Here is a 27,419-nt window from a genome sequence, read left to right on the forward strand (position 1 = left end):
GACGTTTTGCCCCGTGTTGTTGAGTGTTATTTTATTGTGAAAATTAAAACCGGAAATCGACCACTGTGGTTTGAACACTATTTCACCACCACTGCGCTAACTCCTTCAACGTTTTGAGAACTTTTCACGGTAACGAACAACAAATATTCTATCGTTATTTTGCGTTTTTTGTATTTTCAGGTTTTTCCATTTTTTATGTATGCATCCCGTTTTGCTCCACGCACACGTCATGCACCACACGATCTGATCGAATACTCGTACTTCCTTGTTCAACATGCTCAAGTGTGGCATGTACTTGCAAAAATACAAATATGAACAAAAAACTGTTAACGATATTTACTGTTGGCAATGTACTCGGAATGTTTGACCGACAACACTTGGAGTGTAGAAAAAAGTGTTCTCACAGGGGCCTGATTAGTGCATTAATGGCATAAAAAGTGTGTCTTACATGAAGGGATGGGGGATCTTTTCGGAGGTTGGCTATTAAATTATGATTCGAGGGTGTAAGATTTGATTATAAAACGAATATTGAGTGTTTCTCCTCTACATTTTTCGTCTACTATGGTTTAATCACTTGTATTTATTTACTGTGCTTTTTTCAAATTGTATACATTTTTTACTCCAGTTTATTTAACTCGGTGGGAAGTCTGGAAAGTGACCAAATAGCATGGAAACTCCCATTTAAATTATTTAATGTTTTTAAAGTCTTGCTGCTTTTCATTCTTATTTTTGTTAGTGTTTACCTAAATAGGGTAACTTAGATGTTATATATCATACATATATATATATATATATATATATATATATATTAAAGAATGGAGCATAAGGTTCTTTTAAATTCTTCAAAGACACCAAGGTGATATTTTTTAAATTTTGACCTTTTCGTGTTGCTATATTGAAAATACAGCGTGTCCTCGACTTTTATTTAAAGTAAAATAACATAAGAAGGAATCATGGGTCTCCTCTGTGTTCTCTGGTTGATAAATGGTAGTCAGAAATCACAGCTACAGTGGCTGAACTGAGATGGTGTCTGGCTTTGGTGAGGTATTTAAAAATGCAGTTCATTGTGGCACATTTGCCCCTGTTCTTTTCTCACCGTTGTCTCACAGCTAAAAAAAATGTGGCGTGGCCACATTTGGCCTGCTGGCCATACGATTGACACACTTGAAATACACTATAGAGGGCTCCGCGCTTTGTGCTAAAAATAGTAACACGGCTCCGTGCCGCCATCTTGGAAGTCTGTCGATTACAAGCGGTGATAGCGAGAGGAGCAAATATTTACTCAGTTTGTCTATTTATTTACTCAACTAGCTTCGTTTGTGTACGGATTTTGTCCATCAACACTATGGAAAACTACGTGGAGAGTTTAGACAAGCAAGCACGCGAGCGGTACGCTGCGAAGTTGCATTTTATTGGAAAATTGGATCCCTACAAAATTAAAAACAAGGACTGAAAGTCTGATCCCGATTTGTTGCCGTGTGTGACTTACATCGAACTTGTTAACTATCTTATTTTCCACCCAAGTCCCTTTTGTGAACTGAAGGATTTTCAAAATTACAAAAGTATGGAAGCCTACGACAGATTTGTTGAGGAATCCTGTTACTGTGTTTGTCAAGGTTTGTGATGTGGCGAAAACATGCGAACATTGGATGATACTACACTGAAACTCAAAACGCTATCCCGCCCCCCTCAGCCATTGTAAATTAAAGGGGTTAATTATGAGCCTTTCATCTAAACAAAGATTGAAAATAAATACAATTGCAAACAGCGCATACTTCATGTTTGTTTTATACATGTGTATGGTGAAGTAGTTATTTAATAATGTTATCCACTGAGAAAGAAGAAATATCTCATCAAAGTGGATGAAATGCACATTTACTATGTATTCTTGGTATATACTTGTTCAACATCTAGATCTTTTAGGAATATTTTTTCAGAAATGTTACTCAAGAAGCAACACCTACAGTATTTAACCTAGCCATACTTGAATGGTGTCGACAGATGTACATGAAATACACATGTCCCATAACCTTTTTAAAATGTATTTCTACATCATAAATAATTCAATTTACCTGTCAGAAAGTGGTCAGAACAAACACGAACACAGTCAAGCTTTGGCAAATTCGACCGGTTGATAGCTGCCAGCCACATTCGTCTTCGCCGTTCACTTTTCTCCTGAGCTTCAATCCCTTGATTGTAAACACAATTCGGAAGTCTAAAGAAGCCCTTCCCACCCTTTTCCTCTCGGCTACAACAGCCAACAATAACGCACATATTCGGCATTACAATGTAGAATCTAACTGGTTCGCTGAACAATAACAATGAAGTGAAAAGCTTTGTGGACTTCCAAAATGGCCGCCAGCAATGCATTGTGGGTAATCTTAGGACCTCGAAGCACTCTATAGCGTAATAGGCCAGCTGAAGTAGTACCAAGACTCGCCTGTAAAAGGCAGCATTGTTTTAAAAGGGGTGTTAGGTGCATAAACACAAAAAAACAAAAGAATTATTCTAATCATTCCAATTCACAATCAAATAAAAATGGTAAAATTGTCAAATCAAAAATTCATAACGCTCACGTCCGATAATCATACTGGGGTTTTTTTGTATCTCCCTTGAAGATGGGGCCCTCTACTGTGACGTCTATGCTATTACTTGCCCTTCATTTTGTATCAGTCAATTCTCACAACCATGAAGATTATCATCAGCAGCACTCAGAGCACGACAAGAATATCCTGCTGGGAGAGAAGGTTGCAAAACAATCCTCCAATCAATCTGAATTGCCTCATTCTGACACTTAGCTCCCATGTGATACCTTTTTAGGACCCGGAGGAATTAAAGAAACTAAGTCCAGAAGAGCAGAGGAACAAGATAATGGAAATTGTAAAGAAGATTGATAAAAACTCTAACAAACACCTGAGCGTGGGTAAGATTGACTTTACCTTATTAGCACTGGGAAAGGAAGGTAAGGTGAACTTGCAACTGACACCAGTTTTCTCATAGAGGAAATTGCTTTATGGATTCAGCATATCTACAGAAAATACTCCTTAGAAGATGCTGAGGAGCACTTTGCAGAATATGACACCAACAAAGACGGCATAGTATCGTGGGAGGAGTATAACATTGCCACCCATGACAAGCTCCTTCGTTTCGATGAGAACACCATCATGGATGATCCTGAGCAAGAGTCATTGCGACATGTACGCTTGTGCCATCTATCAACGTGACAAATTCAATTTTGATTTTATCTTCTTCTCTCTCAGCTCTACCTAAAGGAGAAAAAGCGCTTCGATTTTGCAGACCGGGATGGGACACCCGGTCTCACCGTTACAGAGTTCCTGGCCTTCACCCATCCATCTGAAGTGGACCACATGGCTGTAAGATGACAGAAAATATAGTTGGGTTTTCTTCAATCTCACCTTAATTTTGTTACAGGATTTTGTCATTGAAGATGTGCTAAACGAGTATGATTTGGATCATGATGGACTAATCAATCTGAAGGAATTTATCGGGGAGAATCGACGAGAAGGTTAGTAAGTTATGAATTAAAAAATATGGAGTACTCATTGTGTGATACTGTCCACCACCTTTGAATTATTTGATCTATCTCTAGATTATTTTGTTGAGAACATGGCAAATCTGACTCAGAGTCTGTTTACTGATTAATATTAAATGTGGGGTACATCCTTAAAAAATTGAAAGTAGAATATCCATTCCATTTCTGCACCGGTTATCCTCACTAGGGTCGCGGGGGTGCTAGAGCCCACCCCAGCTATCTTCAGGCAGTGGGCAGAGGACACCCTGGTTGCCAGCCAGTCGCAGGTCACACAAAGAGAGATAACTCACTCCTCATTCGCACATAGCGACAATGTGGACCGGCCAATTAACCTAACATGCACGTTTTGGGATGTAGAAGGGAAACCTCGCGAACACGGGGAGAACATGCAAATTCTGTACGGGGAGGATGTGGCAGCCGGAAGTGAACCCTGGACCTCCGCAGCGTGGGGTTGCGTGCTAAACCACCAAGCCGCTTTGCCATTAGAAAAGTAGAATCTTTTCTGTATAAAATGAATGTTTTAACAAAGCCAGGGGGGCACTTGATGCACATTATCATTCTTTTGTTAGTGTAGCATGAAAATGGTGAAAGTAAGAAAAGGTCTGATTCTAATAGATTCCCAAAACCCCCCCCAAAAATATTTTTTTTTTAAAAAAGGAGAAGAGTTCATTCGAGCACGTCTGGAAATGCACGTTCTTAAGGAATGAGCTGACTGAGGCTGCGATCATGACTCCAAGCCAGCAGAAGGCGGCAGAGTAGCAAAGTTTATAATTCAGGACAGTACCTTTTAAAAACTTGATCAAATATTACATTTGCCAAATTATGATTGCTGACATTTTGTTTTTAAGTTTGATTAAACGCTGTCTCCATTACCACCAAAAAATGAGGCCTTTTTCTTGGATAATGCTAAAACTGAAAAATGTTCCCCTCAGAAAATTTTGAAAATTCATGAACAAATAATTCACTGTAGATGTGGTTAATCAGTTTAATAATAGTACATTAAATTATGATTTGGTGGACTTTTACAACCATTAGACAACAACGTTTTTTAATAAATATCAGTCAGTTGTGTTTTTCCCCCCTCTTACTGGTGCAAAATAATGTGAACTAATTTGTTTGACTCCTGTTATTTTCAACATCCTTTAGTGATAAATCTGGGCCGCACGGCGGCGCAGTGTATAGCGTGTGTGCGTCACAGTTCTGAGGTCATGAGATCGAACCTCCTATGTGGAGTTTGTATATTCTCCCCGTGCTTGGGTGGTTTTCCTCAGGGATCTCCGGTTTCCTCCCATATTCCAAAAAACATGCATTTTGGGTTAATTGGCCAGTCAAATTTGTCACTAGGAACGAATGAGTGAGTGAGTTGTCGGTCTCTGTGTGCCCTGTGACTGGCAACCAGTTCAGGGTGTTCTCGCCCACTGCCCGAAGATGGCTTGGATGGGCTCCATCTCCCCAGCGACCCTACTGAGGATAAGCGGTGCAGATAATGGATGGATGGATAGTAAAAAAAAACTACTGTCTTACACTAAGCATTAGATTTAGTAAGTAAATGTTTTGGTCTATTAAGTAAGGCTCAACATTTTCATATTTCTTAATTCAACTACCAAAACCAGCGCTCTCTGGAGAAACCACTGTTGACAGTAAATTGTATTAGCTTCCATTGACTGCACGTTATTGGCAAAACTTTGGGGTCTTGATGTTTTCCCTGAAGTGTACTGACTTTGCAAGTCTTTTAAAGAGGACGAGCCCTCTCAGTGGGAGCTCGAAGAGACCATGCGCTTCCGGGACTTCTACGACCAAGACAACGACGGCATGTTGAATCGAGACGAGCAGCTCCGCTGGATTGCTCCCAACAGCTACGGACCCGCCCAGGAAGAAGTAAGAAAAGACTCACACGTGATGGCTCCATCATTTTTCATTCCTCATCATAATCTCTATCAGGCAAATTATCTTATTGATGAGATGGACCAGGACGGAGATGGGCAGATCTCAGTGGCCGAAGTTCTACATAACCAGGAGACCTTCGTGAACAGTGAAGTGACTGACTACGGCAGACATCTCCATTTGCCGCATGACGAACTATAATTTGAGACCTTTGTTTTCCCGCTCCAACGTCAATCATTATCTACTGTAGATTCCGGACTACAAGACACTATTTGTTTTCTACATTCTAAACACCGCAGCTTAAACTACGATGCAGCTTATTCTTAAACTTTCCATGAGGCAGATGATTCCAAAGGCATTTGTGGTGACTTCTGCCAAGTGCTTTGAATGTCAAAGTGAAGAAATTCAATGAAGTGCGGGTAAATGGCGGGCGTTACTATGACTTCCTCCAGTAGCTAAACGCCTCGTCATCCAATAAATGACGCGCATGAATGGATGAACGAGATTCCCACTGTCCCTATGAAGGCAGATCGCTATCTTGGTAGAATCAGCGGGGGAATGTCTACTACAGAAAAGTAACACATTGTGCTGTGATGAAGACACTTGTTTGCAAACTCTGTCTGCAGCTGCCAATCTCAATGGAATAGAGCAGCAGTCAATATGTATTAAATTGGCATAAACATATACGCAGTAGTCTGACAAAAACGTAAAAAAAAACTCAATTTACTGTCCTGACTAAAGTTCAGAAGCCTGTAGAATCACAACACCTTGTACTCTTGCTGTGCCAAGCTCTCCCAACCCTTGCCCACATGACAAAGTGATAGCGAGGAGACCAAGTATTGCTTCTACTACATAAATAAAAAATAATTCATGCCGACACTAGCTACCAAGGAGGGGTACATGATAATTTTTGGGCTTAGAGTTGCGAGTGAGTTTTTACATGATAGGAAATATATACCTGGAAATTACCGTATTTATTTGTATATAATGCACATTTTTTAAACTTAAAAGAAGAATCGATCCCATATCGCGGTGTGAGGGCACTGAATTTTAACCACTAGACCACCAGTGATGGATGACATTCAAACAGGCATTCAAATGTATTCCATTATCACATTATTTTCACTCACAGTACCAGAGATAATTGTTAGAGAATGGTGAAAATAGAAAATAATCTACAGATTATTTCATCAAGAACATGGCAAATCTGACTCAAAGTCTGTTTACTGACGAGGGAAACAACTGGTGCATCTGTTGATGAATCAGACTTTAAAGAACTTTATATAAATATATTTTAAATTTTATTTCGGTATTTTGTTCATAGATTACGTTGTCAATAGATGATTTTAACAATGGCCACACATACTCAACAGTGCTTAGTTTGATCTGAGAAAAAGTGAAAAAAAAAATATATATATATAAGGGGTGCTTTTTATAGGGTGCACTCTAGCGTATATGTTAATGCCAATTGAATTAATATTGATTGCTGCACTAGTTGATTGAGATTGACAGCTCTGGACACTGTCCGCAAATGAGTGTCTTAATCGCAGGTAAATGTGTTTGTTCCTTTTCTGTACTAGACATTTCCCCGCTGATTTTTTTTAAAAATATAGGAAAAGGAAATGAAGGAGTTCATTTTTATGGCTGTCCGAGCATGCGGCTCAAAATCGGGTGCGCTTGTACAAAAGCAAAGTTGAGTTTCTTCCTTAAATCTTCACTTTTAATCAGGTGCGCTCAGTAGTTGGGAATCTACGGTCATGAAATGTAAGCACAGTTGTGAAGTTGTCCCATAGCAACAGAGAGCAACCGAGGAACTTCCTACTCCGGCACAATGCTCACTTAGTGAAAAGCGAAGAGTTCACTTGTGCTCCTGGACGCGCTTCCTCTTTTCAAACGAACGAGCAAAGGCGAAACGTTTCCGGGTCTGTTTCACTTGCGTCGAACATTTGCCTGTCAAAGTGTCCCCAAGGTGAAACGTTTTTCTTCAGAGAAGGATGGAGTTACAATTTAAGGATGCTTTTTGGGTGAGCTTGTGCCATGAATGGGTTTTATGCCGGAGATCTTTATTTTTGAGGTTTTGGTTTGAGGATCGAGTTGACTATGAAGCACTGGCGCTAATTGGTCACTTTGTACTTTAGCCTGCTATTGAAAATCGAAGTACCCGAGACTAATGTTAGTTCTCTGTTATGCAAGTCTCTTTATATGAAGGTGCAGCACTTTATTACGTTCTTATTTAGTTATACATTAGGTTGATTTTGCATTGTTGGAAGTGCTTTCATTTTTCCTATTTAGTTTCATATGGTATTAAATTTTGATGTAACCATTGTTTTTTGTCACCTTTGTGCCATGTACACCTTAAATATTTACATTGTATTTTGAGAATGTGCCCAACATATTTTCTAATGATTTATAAATGCAGACTACTATTTGGATCAATATTAACAAGTGTCAACCCCAAATTATAGACCAGTGGTTCTGAAATTGGGATTCTAGTAACACAAGGGGTACTTGAGATTTTTTTCTTATAAAGTAGCATTGATGTAAAAAATAATAATATTCCATGGGCTGATGAATTACTACTTATAAAGAAGAATTTTTCTTATTTTACAGTATTTCCATTTTATTTTAGTAACTTAGGAAATCAATTATCTGATATAGCAGATTAAGTTTGCAGTTTTTCTAATAAAAAAAACATACTTTATACCTTTTATTCAATTAATCAATAACTTTAATTTAGTATAATTATATGTATTTTGTTTATTTAAAGAAAACTGAACCATTGCCTAAATTCAACATAAAACAATCTTTTTTCACTGGAAAACAAGTTAAAATAGATCTGAAAATGAATGCAAAAAAATAATAATACTGTTCCAACAGTTTTAAATTATTATTCTAGGGAAAAAAAATCTTCCTTTACAGTGGTATCTGATATGGCAGAATAAATATAAAACTCGTTTTTTTTACCGTAATTTTTTTTTTTTTTTTTTTAATATCCACAAACTTTTCTCGATTATTACTCACTTGGTTTGACGTCATTGTTTTCTGTCATCTGTGTGATAAATTAAAATACAGTAAAGCCTAAGAACAGAAGATTTTGCCTCTTTTTTTTTTTACCTAGGAAAAAAATCGACTATTTTCTCCAACATCTGAAAGCTACTTGACATGCATTGTTGTGTAAAACAAATCGAACTGAAGGTCTGAATGTCCCAAAAGTTTCTTTGAATTATTTGGTTTAACATGCAAATAAATATTTTTCCCAAACAAAGTGGACATTAAAATGTACACTGTAAAACGGATAGTTTTGCTTATATATAGTGGTTTAGTGGTCTATAATAAAATAAGAAAAGTACCTATTTTTTTAAGGTATTGCTAACCGTGACATTGGCCGATACCATCCACGATCTGCACTGTTTATTCTCAGTAGGGTCGCGGGGGTGCTGGAGCCCATCCCAGCTATCTCTGGGCAGTGGGCAGGGGACACCCTGAACTGGTTGCCAGCCAGTTGAAGGGCACACAGGGACAGACAATTCGCTCGCTCATTCACATCTAGGGACAATTTGAACCGGCAAATTCACCTGACATGCATGTTTTTGGAAATTGGGGGGAAACCGGAGTGCCTGGAAGCATGAGGAGAAGATGCAAACTCCACACACGAAGGTTGGTAGCTGATCCCATAACCTCAGAACCGTAACTGTGGACGCGCTAACCACTCAGCTGCTGTGCCACAGCCAATATCAGTATTTGCTAAAATAATATATACATACTTAAATTTTTATTTTTAATACTGCCATCTAACCAGTGGTTAGCATGTGTGCGGCACAGTTGTGAGGTCATGAGATCAAACCTCCTGTGTGGAGTTTGCATGTTCTCCCCATGCTTGCATGTTTTTTCTCCGGGCACTCTGGTTTTCTCCCACATTCCAAAAAACATGCATGTCAGGTTTATTGGTCAGTCCAAATTGTCCTCAGGTCTTAATGAGCGGGTGAATTGTCTGTCCCTGTGTGCCCTGTGACTGGCTGGCAACCAGTTCAGGGTGTCCCCTGCCCACTGCCCGAAGATAGCTGGGATGGGCTCCAGCACCCCTGGGACCCTACTGAGGATAAATGGTGCAGATAATGGATGGATGGATAGATAAATAAGATTACTTAAGTCAATATTAGAATATATTTCTTTAGCCATTTATTTTCAGAGGTAACCTGGTATTTGCATTGATGACTGTTCAAGAGTGAACCAAATGGTGTTGAACATCTCTACCTAAAATATGATTTTTTTTTTCATATTTTGATATAAATAATTATTTAAACTAAAAATAGCAAAAACAGATACAAAATAAAACTGTTTTTACCTTGAATGATAATTATTTTACTCATTATACTAGATGTTTCCCATCAATTTAAAAACTGGACAATTTTCTGTGTCAAAAATACATTTGTAAAAAATAAAAACATTTTGGACTCTTCAAAGCACGACGTGTTTAAATAGGGACTTCAACCTAAAAAATTTCTTCTTATTAACTGTAATTTTTTCAGATCCATACTTCAAATATCAAATGTTACACTTTCCAAAAAAAGGAATATCCCCAATGTAAATGTTTGCTAACAGGAAGTTGCACCATTCTGAACTACTGCAAATCATGGGAAATTCATTCGCTTACAGCACTTATCTATTTTCTTTCCGGCCACTACTTCACAATCAATGCAATAAATGCATTCACACCAACCTTTTAGCTACTTTTTTGTTCTTGATTAGCTCAAAAGGCTACCACTTTGATATGCTCACAACTGCCTTAACCTCAAAGGTCTTAGAGGCACCACTTTCTGTGGTGTGTCTTGGGCAAGTACAGCCTGGCAGCACCCATCCCCCTCCAAGCAAACTTTTGTGTAGGGGTTTGCTCCCCCACATGAAACAGCTCCGAATGGTTTCCTTGGTTACAAGTAGCAGGGGAAGCCTCCTGATCAGACTCGAATACAGTACCTTCATCAGGTGTACAGCTTCATCCAGCTCATAAGAGATGAGGCGGACCTCAGCATTGACTGGCAGTGGCGTTTGATGGATAATACTGATACTAGATCCCAAATCTCTATTTAGTCACGAAATTTTGAGTATCACATTGTGCAATACGCTTTGCATCATTTGTGGCCTTCTTATTTTGTTGAAAAATAAACTTCCGTCAAGAACCGGAACAGGATCACGACCCAACTGCGTGATGTTTCTCACGCAAGCTTTTTATTTTACGGTGAGTTTTTTGGTGAGTCATGCACGTTAGGCGGCAGTCTGGCGTGGAATGACTGGAAGCCAGAGGCCGACGAGATTGATACCAAATGCCCAAGCAGATATAGGACAGATGGGGTCGATACCGGACAGGACGGGAGAGACAGGATTGATATCGAAATTAAACAGGACAAACTAGACGGGAACGAAACTGCAAACCGATATTAAACAGGACAAAATAAATGGGAACAACACCGGACAGGAAATACCAACAGGAAACAGGACTGAGTCAAAACCCACGTCTTGCGAGGCAGAGGTTCGTTGACGGACTGACAAAGGAAGAGTGAGAACACTGAGCTTAAATAGACGGAAAGCCAATCTGTCAACGAGCCGCAGCTGGCGCCACACGGGCGGGGCCAATTGGGCGTCATGGCAACCGTGACATTGTGTATTGTAGTCTTTGCTTTTGTAACATTTTAAAGGCACAGGTTCATGCCTTTAATTCCATCACTTAAGGTAATTCATTAGATATATAGATTATAATTATGTAAGTAAAACTATTCTCACTGGATAAACAACAAGGCGTGGAAGTGCAAAAATTCCCTACCAACCTTTCAAATAAAAATAAAGAGCATTGTCTCACCAATACACCATTTGTTTCCAAAGGCTTTGCATTTTCTGATAACAATTTATCATGATGCTACTATATTATGATCAAGTTATTACCTGGTTCATTTTTAATAATAGGGTTAAGATAAGGTGAGTCAACCACTAATACATCACAATGACCCATCATGATGAGTTATTTTCTCAGCCGGTCTTAAGCTGGTCTTGTGGGGCTACCTGTTGCCCAGCGGTTCCACATTGGGGATGCCTTCTACAAGGAGTAGAAAACAAGTAAAGAGCTTTATGTTTTGCAGGGAGGGAGCTTCATCAGCAACGCAGGCTACGAGGCCATCATCCAAAGACTCAACGATGGTCGGCGGACGTGCAAAGACATGGAAGAGCTGTTTAAAATGAGGTACGCCTGAATTATGTGAAAGGGGTGTGAAACGCAGGCGGCACAGCGGATGGGTGGTTAACGCACAGCCCGAGGGTGCAGAGGTTCAGGGTTCAAGTACAGCTACCGCAGCCTCCCCATGTGGAGTTTGCATGTTCTCCCCGTGCTTGCGTGGGTTTCCTCCGGGGGACTCCGGCAATGTTCCCTCTAAGCTGCGCACGTGCGCAATCGCGCACTGCCCGCACATTCTCAGCGCACAAGAAAATCCATCCAGCGCAATGTTCCATCTAAGCTGCGTGTGTGCGCAATTGCGCACTACCCAGAGCTTTTCGGCGCACAAGAAAATCTAGCCAGCTCACAAAAATCAGGGCTCGATATTGCTAATTAAGAAGCGAATTAAGTCAAAGTTACAGTGCATGAAGGTAAAAATACAAGGGTTCCCCTGACGTTGTGTTCTAAATGCGGTATTTTGAAGTCAATGTCGAACGAAGTTGAAAAGTAAAGTCAGTAGAGTTTTCCGAGAACCAGCTTCTTCGGCTCGTCTCATTGAAAAGAACCGGCTCTTTCGGGTCCTAAACGGCTCTTCAGGTTGTTTTTGCTTCTTTCATCCCTATATGACCAAATATTATGTAAAATTGTGCACAAAATGACTTAGAGGAAGGGGGAATAGAACCAAAAAAGAAAAAAATACCAAAATGAAAAAGTAGTGAAAAGCTGAAAAAAAAGAAACAAAAGGAAGAGAAAAAAAGGAAAAAATCAGAAAAAATCCAGAAAAAAAATAAAGAAAGAAACAAAGGAAAAAAAGTAAATAGAGAACAAAAAGAAAAAAGTAAGTTGGAAAAAATAAACACAATGAGATTTTTTTAAAGGAATTTGAATAAAAATTGAAAAAAACAGGGAAAAAGAAGAAAAAGTTTATTTTGCATTCAAATAATTTCCAATTATACCAAGTCAATCTTGTTGCCAACATTGTACTTCCACTAAAAAATTTGATTTAATACAGTTGTGTATGGTGCAATTGACTAAATAAGCCCCTTTAAAATGTTAGTATTATGCATCAAAAGATACCAGGAAAAAAAAGAAATGGAAAATATTGTGAAAGAATTGTTGTAAAAACAAATGACGTTTGTAGGCCGTACAACCTTTGCAATGATACATTAGTCAATTCATTCAAAAGTGATTTTTTTTTTTTTGCATTGCCGGAAACTCAGCAAAATGTAACTTGATGTCAAGTTTTGGACATGTTTGATAATGACTTAGTTGCCTGCCACACTTGGGATTGCTGTTGCTCACTGTTGTTTCAAGCGTTGCTCACCGACTTTGTGTGAACGCTCAGACCTGTGGAAAATTAGAGGGAACATTGGACTCCAGTTTCCTCCCACATTCCAAAATCATGCATGTCAGGTGGATTGGCCAGTCCAAATTAACCCTAGGTGTGGCTGAGCGAGTGAGTTGTCTGTCTCTGTGTGCCCTGCGACTGGCTGGCAACCAGTTCAGGGTTTCCCCTGCCCACTGCCCGAAGATAGCTGGGAAGGGCTCCAGCACCCCACAACCTTACTGAGGATAAGCAGTGCAGATAATGGATGGATGGGTGTCAACTGGGTGTGATAGTAACGCAATATATAACTTTGTGGTTGTCCCAGGGCATCTGCTGAAGAGAAATACGGCAAAGAACTTCTCGCCATCTCGCGCAAAGTTGGGGGTTTCTATGAGATCTGGTGGGTGCACGTGCAGATTGTGAAAAATACCTTGGTGGCATCACATTCTCAAAGCAGACGATTTGTTTCCACAGCACGCTGAGGGTGTCCATTGATGAAATGAAATCACGTAAGAGCCCCAGTTGAGTTTTGTGCCTTTAAAAGATCCTCGGTTCAAGTTGATGTCTTCTCAGAAATGGAAATGATTGGCAACTTGCACATCCAGCTGTCTGGCCTGTTGAAAGAAGAGGCCAAAAAGATCGAGCAGTTCAGAGAGAAGCAGAAAGATCAGAGGAAAAAGGTTTTTGGGAAAATAAATCTTATCTCTAAATATTTCATACTTGTCGGATAACATTTTGTTGTGCTTCTTCCCCAGCTTGAATGCACCATGGAGAACATCCAGAAGAGCAAAGTGTCCTTCTACAAGAAAACCACGGATGTAAGATAAAAACTTTGAATGAATTGAAATGTCTATATTGGAATCGATGGCAACGTAGTGAAGAATGTTTGCAACAACATTAGACATGTCACTTCTGGATAAACACATAATAAAGGCTTCAAAGAGGAAGAATAAGATGAAAGAATGTCAAGATAAATATGCAAATATATTTGCAAGGTAGTGCTTTGGTGATAGGAATGAGTGGAGAGGTGTTATAAAAGGATAGTGGGATGTTTAGACACGTTCTAAGGAATGGACAGGGCACCCGTATGATGCGGCAGGGGTAAACCAGTGAAAGTTGTCGGGCCCTGCTGTTGTTGTTGTTGTCGTTGAGTCACTCAAGGCGCCTAAGGATAATCCTTAGTAGCGCTAAACTAAGGATTAGGCCCTGCTGTTAAACAGAAGAGTGTGTTGTGTGACCCTGACCCGAGTGACATGGCCGCTTTCTTGTGTCCTGTTTCATCTGGAGGGACGAAAGCATGACCAACTTAGGTGCCGAGGTGCTTAACTTGTTTGGGTGTTTGGGCATTTGGGTTCCCCATGGTCAATGTTCCCTCTAATTTTCCACGGGTCTGAGCGTTTACACAAAGTCGGTGAGCAATGCTTGAAACAACAGTGAGCAACAGCAAGCCCACGTGTGGCAACTAATCCATTATCAAACATGTCCAAAACTTGACATCAAGTTACATTTTAGGTTTGTTAGGGGGGGGCGAGGGAGGCAGGTAGGAAGGTAGATAGTGCTTTTAGACCGGCCTAAGTTGTAAAAATAGTTCAATGAAAAATAGAGCATCAGAACAATAGTGGAGTGAAAAGTAGAGCAATAAAATTTGGGTTGTACTGTTGTTGTATTATTCATTGTGTTAAATATTTTAATAGTTGGTCTTGTATTTTTGGTTACGATCAATTTGCGTTGTTATGTTCGGTTCATAACATGGTTGGCTTGAGCTTTATGTTGGCTATACAAAAAAGTCTGATGTAATATAATAGTTTACAGCACTTTTTAAACCTCACCTGCCGAACAATTGTCTCACAGAAAAAGAAAGGTCTTATTCTGTGGGCTAATTCATTTTTGTCATTTTAGCAACCAGTTTCCGTTCTTTTTTTTCTTTTTTTCAATTTCACGTACTACATTTAAAAGGGTTCCTACAGCTTAAGGCAAGTTAAATTCAAGCCTTTTTTTAATGCCTTTTGAAATCAAATTAAAGACCAAGTTGATAAAAAAAACACAATTATTTCTTGCAAACAATACATTGATCCTTGTTCACCCTAGCTTAGCTTCTAGCCATGGCGAAAAACAACCGTCAGACAGCAACCTCTCATTAAATGTACACTTTTCGGGCATGGTCCAGAGTAAACATCTGTCTCCAAATTTGCTATGTGTATTGTGGGTAGACCTAAGACATGCGCCTCTCTGAAAGGCCCGACTGAAACCACTTCACCGTTATAATTGTTACCAAATCTTTTTTAGTTCAAAAAAATATAAATGTTACAAATGTGTTGACATTTTTAAGACTTTTGACATTTGGATTCATGGAATTTTCATACCTTGATTTTAGAATAATGAATTGAATGCCTTTTAAGACTCCAAAGATTTGCGCTAACCCTGTATTATATAGGATTAAAGTTTGTTATTGATTTTTTTAACTGATTTCTTTTGCACTGTTGAGCTACCAATGACTGGAAAATGTGGTCAAAACAAAACATGTGAAGAAATAGAACTTAAAATGAGCAAAACTATCTGCTTACGGAACAAATTAATATTTGTAGAGGTTTTTATTTTTTTACACATTTATTTTTGACATTTCTTTTGAAACTACGGTACATTTTTACTGGAGTTATAAAAGTGTGCAGCTGCAATAATTGAGGAAAAATAAAGTTAAAAAAAAAGACTTAAAATGAGCAATATTATCTTCAAAAAGCTTCATAAAATATAAAAAAAAATAGATTAAAATTACAAAATACTTTAAATGTGTAAATATATCAACATATATAAGAAAAATGCACTTAAAAATATAACTTTTGTTTTTCTATATATTTTCTCAAATACATTGTCCATCCCAGTCCGAAAGACTATACGAGCAACGTTGCAGGGAGGCGGATGAAGCAGAGCAAATGGCAGAAAAGATGAACAACACTTCCACTGCCACACCCAAACAGACAGAGAAGGTAACATAAGATCCTCAAGTATATAATCGCCGTTAGGGATGATTTTGATTTTCTTTCTTTGCCCTTTAATGACCTATGCCACCTTTTCTATCCCTTTAAGATGAGCAACAAATCCAAACAGTGCAGGGAAGCTGCAGAGGAATCCGGTAGGGACTATTCTGTTCTGCACTTTCCTTTAATAGAGGGTGTCATAACTATCTATTCCAGGGGTGTCAAACTCATTTTTACTCTGGGGGCCACGAGATAGAACAAACATTCTCTCGGGGTCCGGACTAGTAGATTAGAGAGAAAGAAAAAGAGAGAGAAAGAAATAAGAGAAAGAGAGGGAGAGAAAAAGAGCGAGGGTGGGACAAAGAGAAAGGGAGAGAGAGAGAGAATGTGAGAAACGAGATAAAAAGAGAAATGGTGTAAGAGGGGGAAAAGAAATAGAAAGAGGAGAGAAAAGAGGAGAGAAAGAGAGAAAGGGAGAAAGAGAAAATGTAAAAGAAAGAGAGAAAATAGAAAAGAAAAAAGAGCAAAAGAAGGTAAAAAGACACAGAGAGAAAGACACAAAGAGAAACAAAGAAAGAGAAAAAGAGAGACACAGAGAGTGAAAGTGAAAGAGACAGAGAGGGAGAGAAAAAGAGCAAGGGTGGGACAAAGAGAGAAAGTGAGAGAGAGAGAAAGTGAGAGAGAGAGAGAGAGAGAGAGAACATGATAAAACAAAAGAGATAAAAAGAGAAATGGTGTAAGAGGGGGAAGAAAGAGAGGGAAAGAAATCCAAAGAGAAATGGAGAGAATGAGAGAAAGTGAGAAGGGGAAAAGGGGAAACCAAGAGAGAAAGAGAAAGGGGGAAAAGGAAGAGAGAGCAAATAAAGGTAAAAAGACACAGAAAGAGACAAAGAGAAACAAAGAAAGAGAAAGAGGGAGACATAGAGAGTGAAAGCGAGAGAGACAGAGGGTGAGAGAAAAAGAGGGAAAGATAGAAAGATATACAAGTACAGCCTCTTTGTGAGAGACACCTGGCTTTGGCAACATCAAGTGGACATATCTCAACCTGCAGCTCGTCTTCCTCTTGCGCTTCTCTGAACGTTGTCTTGCGGGCCGGATTCAATCCTTTAGCGGGCCGCCTGTTTGACACCCCTAATCTATTCAAAGTTGATGCTGTTGTGACATACAATAACTGAAGTCAGAAACGCAAATTGGGAGTTTCAAAATGACATCCTCAATCGTACGAGGATAAGAATACGTGTTCCTTTTTTTCTCGTCAGAACGACAGTACAAATACAACATCGAGCAGCTGGACAATATCCGTCAAAAGTGGGAGTTGACGCACATCGGCACCTGTGAGGTAACTCCTGACAAAGTCTTGGCACGTTGATCAAGAGAGGAATTTACAATCTGTTGCAGATAGTAAAGAGCTGCAATACCCGTTCGGTTTTCTCAATAAGGATGTGCAACGCATCCTATGATATGACAATAAAGTGAGTCACCAATCAGCAAACTTCCTATGTTGGCATGAAACTTAGTTCTCAAGTTGAGAGGACAGTGAAACACGGCTGGGACTTCTGGTGCTCATGCAAGGTTCCCGTTTGCTGTGCTAAAGCAGGGGTGTCAAACTCATTTCAACTGGGGGCCACATGCTAGAAAACAAAATCTCACAGGGGCCGGACTAGTATGTTCAAGAGAAAGAAAGAGAGAAGGAGAGAGATAAATAGAGAGTGAGAACTAGGGGGACAGGCAGAGAGAGAGAGATACAAGGTAAGAGAAACCGAAAAACGGAGAAACAGTGAGACAAATAGAGGGAGCACAAAAGAAAGGGCACAATAGAAAGAGAAGGAAAGAGACAGAAAAGAAAAGAGGAAGAACATGAGAAAGTGAGAGAGAAAGGTAAAAAAGAAAGAGCAAAGAGAAAAAAAGAGAGGGAAAAGATTGACTATGAGAATGACAGAAAGTGAGAAAAAGGAGAGAGAGAGCAAAAACAGACAGAGAGAGAAAAAAGGGAAAGATGTCAAGGGATTGAGAAAGAGGGTGAGAAATCTACAGAATAGAATAAACAGAGAAAGACAAACAGACAGACAGAAAGGAAGGAGAGACGCAGAGAAAAAGAAAGAGAGCAACCCTAAGAGAGAAATAGATAGAGAGGGAGAAAAAAGGGAGCGAGAGAGAGAGAGAGAGAGAGAGAGAGAGAGAGAGAGAGAGAGAGAGAGAGAAACCTACCACTGTTGTTGGGAAAAAGAAAGAGAGCAACCCTAACCCTAAGAGAGAAATAGATAAAGAGGGAGAAAAAATGGAGAGAGAGAGAGAGCGAGAGAGAGAGAGAGAACCTACCAAGATAGTAACCCTAACCCTAAGAGAGAAATGGATAGAGAGGGAGAAAAGGGAAGAGAGAAATAGAGAGAGAGAGAGAACCTACCACTGTTGTTGAGAAAAAGAAAGAGAGCAACCCTAACCCTAAGAGAGAAATAGATAGAGAGGGAGAAAAAAGGGGGAGAGAGAGAGAGAACCTACCAAGATAGTAACCCTAACCCTAAGAGAGAAATGGATAGAGAGGGAGAAAAGGGAAGAGAGAAATAGAGAGAGAGAGAGAGAGAGAGAGAACCTACCACTGTTGTTGAGAAAAAGAAAGAGATCAACCCTAACCCTAAGAGAGAAATAGATAGAGAGGGAGAAAAAATGGAGAGAGAGAGAGAGAGAGAGAGAGAACCTACCAAGATAGTAACCCTAATCCTAAGAGAGAAATAGATAGAGAGGGAGAAAAAAGGGGGAGAGAGAGAGAGAACCTACCAAGATAGTACCGGTAACCCTAACCCTAAGAGAGAAATAGATAGAGAGGGAGAAAAAAGGAAGAGAGAAATAGAGAGAGAGAGAGAGAGAGAGAACCTACCAAGATAGTAACCCTAACCCTAAGAGAGAAATGGATAGAGAGGGAGAAAAGGGAAGAGAGAAATAGAGAGAGAGAGAGAGAGAGAGAGAGAGAACCTACCACTGTTGTTGAGAAAAAGAAAGAGATCAACCCTAACCCTAAGAGAGAAATAGATAGAGAGGGAGAAAAAATGGAGAGAGAGAGAGAGAGAGAGAGAACCTACCAAGATAGTAACCCTAATCCTAAGAGAGAAATAGATAGAGAGGGAGAAAAAAGGGGGAGAGAGAGAGAGAACCTACCAAGATAGTAACCCTAACCCTAAGAGAGAAATAGATAGAGAGGGAGAAAAAAGGAAGAGAGAAATAGAGAGAGAGAGAGAGAGAGAGAGAGAGAGAGAGACAACGTACCACTGTTGTTGGGAAAAAGAAAGTGAGCAACCCTAACCCTAAGAGAGAGAGAGAGAGAGAGAGAGAGAGAGAGAGAGAGAGAGAGAGAGAGAGACAACGTACCACTGTTGTTGAGAAAAAGAAAGTGAGCAACCCTAACCCTAAGAGAGAAATAGAGAGAGAGGGAGAAAAAATGGAGAGAGAGAGAGAGAGAGAACCTACCAAGATAGTAACCCTAACCCTAAGAGAGAAATGGATAGAGAGGGAGAAAAGGGAAGAGAGAAATAGAGAGAGAGAGAGAGAGAGAGAGAGAGAGAGAGAGAGAGAGAGAGAGACCTACCACTGTTGTTGAGAAAGAGAAAGAGAGCAACCCTAACCCTAAGAGAGAAAAAGATAGAGAGGGAGAAAAAAGGAAGAGAGAAATATATATATATAGAGAGAGAGAGAGACAACGTACCACTGTTGTTGGGAAAAAGAAAGTGAGCAACCCTAACCCTAAGAGAGAGAGAGAGAGAGAGAGAGAGAGAGAGAGAGAGAGAGACAACGTACCACTGTTGTTGAGAAAAAGAAAGTGAGCAACCCTAACCCTAAGAGAGAAATAGAGAGAGAGGGAGAAAAAATGGAGAGAGAGAGAGAGAGAGAACCTACCAAGATAGTAACCCTAACCCTAAGAGAGAAATGGATAGAGAGGGAGAAAAGGGAAGAGAGAAATAGAGAGAGAGAGAGAGAGAGAGAGAGAGAGAACCTACCACTGTTGTTGAGAAAGAGAAAGAGAGCAACCCTAACCCTAAGAGAGAAAAAGATAGAGAGGGAGAAAAAAGGAAGAGAGAAATATATATATATATATATAGAGAGAGAGAGACAACGTACCACTGTTGTTGGGAAAAAGAAAGTGAGCAACCCTAACCCTAAGAGAGAGAGAGAGAGAGAGAGAGAGAGAGAGAGAGAGAGAGAGAGAGAGAGAGAGAGAGAGAGAACGTACCACTGTTGTTGGGAAAAAGAAAGTGAGCAACCCTAACCCTAAGAGAGAGAGAGAGAGAGAGAGAGAGAGAGAGAGAGAGAGAGAGAGAGAGAGAGAGAGAGAACGTACCACTGTTGTTGAGAAAAAGAAAGTGAGCAACCCTAACCCTAAGAGAGAAATAGAGAGAGAGGGAGAAAAAAGGAAGAGAGAAATCAAGAGATCGAGAGATAGAGAACCTACCACTGTTGCTTTGCGATTGGTGCCTGGCTTAGGTCACATCAAGTGGACATATCTAAAACTGCAGCCCATTTTTCTCCTGCGCTTCTCTTTACGTCGTCTTGCGGGCCAGATTATAACCCTGGGCGGGCCTATTCCGGCCTGCAGGGCTCCTGTTTGACACCTATGTCCTAAAGTTTACCAAAAAAAAATAGAACTTATCAAATTTTGCAGATGTTTCAGCAACAGGAAGTAGAGCGCCTGAAAGCCCTTAGAAACGCTTTGTGGATGCATAGCAATCATTTGTCCTTGCTATGTGTGAAAACTGATGAAGTAAGCCAACACACAACTCTCAAAGTATATCAACACTGACCTCAAACTAAATACAACCGCTTGCTTTCAGTGTTATGAAAATGTGAGGAACACACTAGAAAAATGTGACATTATCGCCGACATGAACTGCTTCGTAGGGATTAAAGGCACCAGTTCCACTCGACCTGGTAAGTGGCCTAGAATCCATGTTGTCTCTGACATCTGTTCATTGTGTGGATTACGTTATGTTTCCTGTTCTCTCTTTATTCCTTAGCTCCCATTGAATACCAGAATTACTACAACAAGGACGGCAAGGAGTTGCGAAATGGGAGCCCGGGACTCGTCGGTGGAGTCATTAAAAAGTACGAAGATCACATACAGTGGCTTGCGAAACCATTTGGTCCCCTTGGACTTTGTGACCTTTTGCCACATTTCAGACTTCAGACATCAAGATATAAAACTAATTTCTTGTGAAAAATCAACATTGAGCAGGACACAATCATCAAGTGGAAAACACTTTATTGGATATTTGAAACTTTTTTAACAAATAACAAACGAAAAAATGGGTGTGCAAAATTAATCAGCCCCATTGAGTTAATACTTTCTAGCGCCACCTTTTGCTGCCATTGCAGCTCGGAGTACGTCTCTATCAGTTTTGCACATCGAGAAACTGATATTTTTGCTCATTCCTCCTTGCAAAACAGCTCGAGCTCAGTGAGGTTGAATGGAAAGCGTTTGTGAACAGCAGGTTTCAGTTCTTTCCACAGATTGTCAATTGGATTGAGGTCTGGACTTAGACTTGGCTATTCTAACACCTTGATATCTTTTTTGGTGAACCATTCCATTTTAGCTTTTGCTTTATGTTTTGGATCATTGTCTTGTTGGAAGACAAATCTCCGTCCCAGTCTCAGGTCTTTTGCGGACTCCATCAGGTTTTCTTCCAGAATGGTCCTGTATTTGGCTCCATCCATCTTCCCGTCAATTTTAACCATCTTCCCTGTCCCTGCTGAAGAAAAGCAGGCCCAATCCATGATGCTGCCACCACCATGTTTGACTGTGGGGATGGTGAGGGTGATGAGCTGTGCTGCTTTTACGCCAAACAAAGTCTTGCATTGTTGCCAAAAAGTTCGATTTTGGTCTCATCTGACCAGAGCACCTTCTTCCACATGTTTGGTGTGTCTCCCAGGTGGCTTGTGGCAAACTTTAAACTACACTACTTATGGATATCTTTAAGAAATGGCTTCCTTCTTGCCACTCTTCCATAAAGGCCAGATTTGTGCAGTATACAACTGGTCCTACAGACAGATTTTCCCACCACAGCTGTAGACCTCTGCAGTTCATCCAGAGTGATTATGGGCCTCTAGGCTGCATCTCTGATCAGTTTTCTCCTTGTATGAGCTGAAAGTTTAGGGGGACGGCCCGATCTTGGTAGATTTGCAGTGGTCTGATACTCCTTCCATTTCAATATCATTGCTTGCACAGTGCTCCTTGGGATGTTTAAAGCTTGTGAAAGCTTTTTGTATCCAAATCCAGCTTCAACTTCTTCACAACAGTATCTCCAACCTGCCTGGTGTGTTCCTTGTTCTTCATGATGCTCTCTGCTTTAAACAGACCTCTTAAACGATCACAGTGCAGGTGCATTTATACAGAGACTTGATTACACACAGGGGGGTTCCATTTATCATCGTTAGTCATTTAGATCAACATTGAATCATTCAGGGATCCTCGCTGAGCTTCTGTACAGAGTTTGCTGCACTGAATGTCAAAGGACTGAATAATTTTGCACACCCACTTTTTGTTTTTATTTGTTAAAAACGTTTAAAATATCCAATAAAATGTGTTCCACTTCGTGATTGTGTCCCACTTATTTTTGATTCTTCACAAAAAATTACAGTTTTATATTTGAAGTCTGAAATGTGGCAAAGGGTCACAAAGTCCAAGGGGGCCAAATAGTTTTGCAAGCCACTGTAGATTCTACAAGTAAGCAACAGATGACAACTGTTCAAATTGTTTCCATTTGTAGGTTTTCAAATCTCCTTCAAGGGAACACTTGGGCTGGCTCAAGTATCAGCATTCAAAATGATCCTGGTGTAGACAGTACAGGTATGTTTGGCCTCAACTAGGTAAACATTTAATTTAATATACATTGACATTTGAGTGTGCTATTTATTTTTTCATGACATGCTAAATACATCAATTATCGTGTGAATTGTCAACTCCAAACTTTACTGGGATGGAAGTGGTTCTGTAACAGAGGTACTATTAGCATTGGGTGTACTTGAAATTTTAAAAGTTGCATTGAGCCAAAAAAAAAACGTTCTGTAGGTTAATAATCAAGGTCCTAAGTACTATTTTTTATATATTTTTAAGTTACTTTTAGTAAAAAAGGAAAATGATCATTCAGAAATTTATTTGAAATAGCAGATTAACTAGAACAAAATTTCCTTTCCCCCCACTTCTATTAAAGAAATAAAAGATCAAACTTTATTAAATAGATTTTTCTTATTGTAGTCATCAAAAATTATTTTAATTCAACATAAAGCTATTTGTGCAGCATGTAAATGTAATAAAATATTCATATTTTTATTTTACTCTAAATACAAAGCAAAATAATAGTTTGAACAATTTTGCCAATGTTACAAGATGTGTTTTTGTTATTTTTCAGTGAAAAGGATACATTGGAAAATTATACAATCAGATCAAATTATTTTGACTTACTGGTGAATGAACTGGTGTATATAGTTTTAGCCTACCTTAGCTTGTAAATTAAATCTGGTAAATCAAAAAGGACCAGCATTGACCGCCAATGCACTGGTTCACACTAGTATGCAGTATATTAATACTGTAATGTATTAAGTCATGTTTATTTGTGACACTCTTAATCACAAGGAGTCTCAAAGGGCTGCACAGACCACAGATCATTGTAAACCACTGTCTATAATTACACCATCCCCTGATCTAAAATATACATGAGGGCAAGGAAAAACTCAAAAACCTCAACATGAGGAAAATGAAGACACCTTGAGAAGGGACCACACATGAGGTGACCCCTCTTCCAGGATGACCAGGCTGCAATGCATGTTGCAATAACAAATAATACAAAGATATTGTCAACATCATCAGCCATAGAAGTGTGTTTTATGCTTAGATTTCCACCGAGGTTGCAGATCGAATCTCAGGAGGCAGAGCATTCCACAACCCCCAGGCCCGAATGGAAAACGCTCTCGTACCTGTGGTTCTCTTCTTGGCTCTTGGGATCACTAGTAGACCAGCATTTTCAGAGCGAAGATTTCGGACCGGAACATAGGGGGAAATTAAATCATAAAGCTATGAAAGGAGAAGTAAATGGAAGGAGACCAAGAGGAACGCCGCGATTAACTTGGATGAATAGTGTTATGAGTGCACTGCATGGGAAAAAGTCTAAATGTAGTGCAAGCTAGAGCTCTTGTTGGTGATAGGAATATGTGGAGGTGTTGTAAAGGGATAGTGGGATGTTTGGACGCGTTCTAAGGGATGGGCAGGGCACCTGTATGATGCAGCAGGGGTAAACCAGTGAAAGCTGTCGGGCCCTGCTGTTGAGCAGAAGAGTGTGTTGCGTCACCATGTTCCGAGTGACATGGCCGCTTTCTCGTGTCCCGTTTCATCTGGAGGGATGAAAGCATGACCAACTTGTGTGCCGAGGTGCTTAACTTGTTTGGGTGTTTGGGCATTTGGGTTGGCCATGGTCCAAACATTTTGGTGTGTGATTTTTTTGCTACTTTTTCCCTTTTTATTTTCTTAGTTTTTTTGTATGTGTTTGTCTAGCTGTCTGTCACCCCTCTCAAGGGATATGACCTGGGTAGATAGCTAGATAGTTAGATGAAAGGAGCAAGTCCATGCATGATTTTGTATAATACCAACAGAACCTTAATATCACATCTTTAGCTAACAGGGAGCCAATGCAGGTTAGCTAAAATCGAGGTCTTGTGATCAAACTTTCTTGTCTTGGTTAAAAGCCTCGCTGCAGCATTTCGTACCAGCTGAAGGCTCATGATTTTGGATAAAAAAAGCATCTTGGTTTAGGCAATACTACCACTTTACTGTAAAAATTACACAACACAGCAGGAGCGGAGTGTGAAATTGCGTAAAACTATTACACGATGACTGAAATATTTTTCCCAAGTGTGAAAGGATTCCAAGTCTGAATGATTATAGAAATTTGTAGAATGAAATGAACAACACGAGTGTTAAATGACTGTCCCGTAACCTCGACAGACGCCTACGAAGACGTCTACACGGCAGTCCCTCAAATCCACGAGTCCCAAAAGAGTGAGCAGTACAAAGCAGTATATGAATACGTGGCGCAGGTGAGTTCTTGCCTCAACTTTCACTGAATCGATCCAATATCTAGAAAGTGCGACCGTTGAAGATGGTTTCATTCTTCTTTAGAGAAACGACGAGTTGTCTATGTCTGCTGGGGACACGGTGCTTGTCATGAATCAGGGCGAAGACGGTTGGTGGATGGTGCGGCGTTTCGGCCACACGGGGATGGTTCCTGGCTCGTACCTTACCAAACAATGAAAATGGACAATGCAACTGGAAAGACTCGTACACATTATTTTTAAAAAGTCGTTTTTATTTCTTACATCTATTAAAAGTCTTAAATAATACAGTTTTCTTAGCGTGTTAAATCAGGCAGGGGCTTCCTATTTGGAAGTTTCCTGACATGTCTTGTCATGAAAACCAGCTGCCCTTCTATAGAAGCCTACTTGAACCCAAGTCACCACTCCTCATTACATTCTTTGGAGTCAGTTCATACAAGAAAACGAATATTCGACAAACTACAATATGTAGAAAGAACAAAAGAGGATATTTATGGGTAAGAATTGCAATGACAAGGAGGATTGTGAGAGAAGTGTTAAACATTAGGAAGATTCATCATCTCTTCTTTCAAAAATATGGCCTCATTAAACAGTCTTACACATATAGTGCAAATTAAAGAGGAAAAAACAATGTGCACTTCCTCCATGCAGAACAGTTTGATTTGTTTCTAAAGGTCATTCTTGTATACCGCAAACATAGGAAGAATTCAGAGGCCAGCTTAGTATCAGGTGTAAAAAGCATGCTGCTTCTGTGTCTTTCTGTTCGTGTGTTCACCAATAAATTTGAAGAAAGGTTGTAGAGGGGGATTTAGGCATAGGTGCCGCCTGTGATGAGGAGCTGGTAGGCGGGGTCGCTTCTACGACACAGAACCACACACGCAGACAACATGCCCAGAATCTGGAAAGAGTGGAGAGAAAATAGAAAATTAATCTTAGATGTTTTTATACATCTCCATTATAGTAGACCCTTGTTATATATTCCTCACATCTCTAGAGAATATTAGGTCAAACTCAATTTTGAGAATTCATATCTCAAGATCAATGGCACGTGGAAAATATCTGCATGATTGTGGGGAGGAACACTACACCTTCTGTGCCTAATTAAAGAAAAAAGGTCTTTTGCAATCCCTTTAACGAAGGTTTATTACGTTTAAAATTGTTTTTGTTATCAATACTTTTATATCCCATGTGTTCAAGAGAGAGAGACCATTTCAAAAGAAGTTCCATTTGGATTACTTGATCCGAAAATTATGTTTAAAAGTATTTAGTGGTTTAACCAAAATGTTGTGCTTTGTTTAAAGGGTACTTCACTCTAAAAACAATTCACAGGGAAGTACAAAATAAAGGAAGAAAGAAAAATCCACGTATTCAATTATGATTTGAATTCATACCTGGAAACCAGCAAAAGTCAGTGCAGCGCAAATGACGTACATCATGATCTCCTTTAACTTCTTCACAACAAGAGCCTCACAACCCTAAAATGCAAACAACACGCAAAAACTGTATAAAGTAATTCAATTGCTACTTAAAAAGATGTAAAAAATTATGATTTTTACTTCTTGGTAAAGTTCTTCCGGATGATTTAGGGAACCTGTGCAGAGTCCTCCGACGTTTGCGTTACAACAGCTGACGGGCACGCTGTTATTCTTGGCTGCTGCATACCAGCGTGTGTATCGCCAGTCCGAGTAATTGAGGATTCCGCAGCACTGGAGCTATATGGACAAATCAAGGTGTTTAGTAGATGTGAGCACATTTTTGGTCGTGTATCCTCACCTGTCTTTGAATGTAGTCAATGGCGCGGCTCTGTGCGTTGCCATTGGTGCCGTTGTACTCGTTGTATACGTTGTGGATGGAACCGTTGACGTCATCTTCGACCTAGCAGTCGGACAAAATAATGACATATGCGGTCATTCAGTGTTTCTCAACCAATGACACAAAACATCTCTGAAATCGTCCAAAAATAATACTTAGAAGTAGCTCAAATCTGCCATGTCGGACACAATGCTCAGGTAAATGATTTTGGTCATTTTGTTTGAGCCTGCACTGCAAAAAAATAATAAAAATGTAGTACTATCGGCAAATATGTTTCGATCATTCTGAAATATAGCTATTTCTCAATCTATACATTATTATTCATTATATAATTTCAACTTGGGTTACACAGCTTGTCTTAACAATTAAAAAATAATAATAATAAATTACAACATTTAAAAATTAAAACCTTATAAAAGGACAGAATGCTTGATTTGACCACAAGACTAAGTTGTATTCTGTCGTACAATTGAAAACGAGTGCTCAAAAGTACAAAGAAGAAGAATACAAACTTAAAGTGACCAAACTACACAGGGATCAGAATGGAGATTTTCATTTTCAGCTGAAATAGCCAGC

General features: G+C 39.6%; 3 protein-coding genes across 3 annotated transcripts in view; 2 read left to right on the forward strand and 1 right to left on the reverse strand.

Annotated features, from left to right (window-relative positions):
• On the forward strand, nucleotides 1-7,863 carry rcn2 (reticulocalbin 2). The gene is made up of 8 exons (XM_088340253.1): nucleotides 1-129; nucleotides 2,619-2,747; nucleotides 2,821-2,923; nucleotides 3,001-3,197; nucleotides 3,261-3,374; nucleotides 3,433-3,526; nucleotides 5,292-5,431; nucleotides 5,495-7,863. The coding sequence occupies exons 2-8, from the start codon at nucleotides 2,619-2,621 to the stop codon at nucleotides 5,636-5,638; spliced, it is 921 nt and encodes a 306-aa protein (XP_088196379.1). The 5' UTR covers nucleotides 1-129; the 3' UTR covers nucleotides 5,639-7,863.
• LOC148362732 (proline-serine-threonine phosphatase-interacting protein 1-like) lies at nucleotides 7,382-25,496 on the forward strand. Its single transcript, XM_088340252.1, has 15 exons — nucleotides 7,382-7,461; nucleotides 11,569-11,669; nucleotides 13,292-13,366; nucleotides 13,441-13,475; nucleotides 13,540-13,646; nucleotides 13,722-13,784; nucleotides 15,846-15,950; nucleotides 16,051-16,096; nucleotides 17,201-17,280; nucleotides 20,593-20,691; nucleotides 20,762-20,858; nucleotides 20,945-21,032; nucleotides 22,694-22,773; nucleotides 24,925-25,016; nucleotides 25,099-25,496. Exons 1-15 carry the CDS (start codon nucleotides 7,432-7,434, stop codon nucleotides 25,228-25,230), a joined length of 1,230 nt encoding a protein of 409 aa, XP_088196378.1. The 5' UTR covers nucleotides 7,382-7,431; the 3' UTR covers nucleotides 25,231-25,496.
• Nucleotides 25,265-27,419, reverse strand: part of tspan3a (tetraspanin 3a) — a 5,009-nt gene continuing 2,854 nt past the window's right edge. Inside the window, exons 4-7 of the mRNA XM_088340254.1 lie at nucleotides 26,805-26,906; nucleotides 26,588-26,743; nucleotides 26,423-26,506; nucleotides 25,265-25,929 (exon numbers count right to left, since the gene is read on the reverse strand). Of these exons, the coding sequence (XP_088196380.1) occupies nucleotides 25,840-25,929; nucleotides 26,423-26,506; nucleotides 26,588-26,743; nucleotides 26,805-26,906 (432 nt within the window). The 3' untranslated portion in view covers nucleotides 25,265-25,839. The remainder of the gene's footprint in view (nucleotides 25,930-26,422; nucleotides 26,507-26,587; nucleotides 26,744-26,804; nucleotides 26,907-27,419) is intronic.

The sequence above is a fragment of the Urocampus carinirostris genome, chromosome 7 (assembly GCF_059441175.1).
Source record: "Urocampus carinirostris isolate Australia breed hairy pipefish chromosome 7, RoL_Ucar_1.0, whole genome shotgun sequence".
Lineage (NCBI taxonomy): Eukaryota > Metazoa > Chordata > Actinopteri > Syngnathiformes > Syngnathidae > Urocampus > Urocampus carinirostris.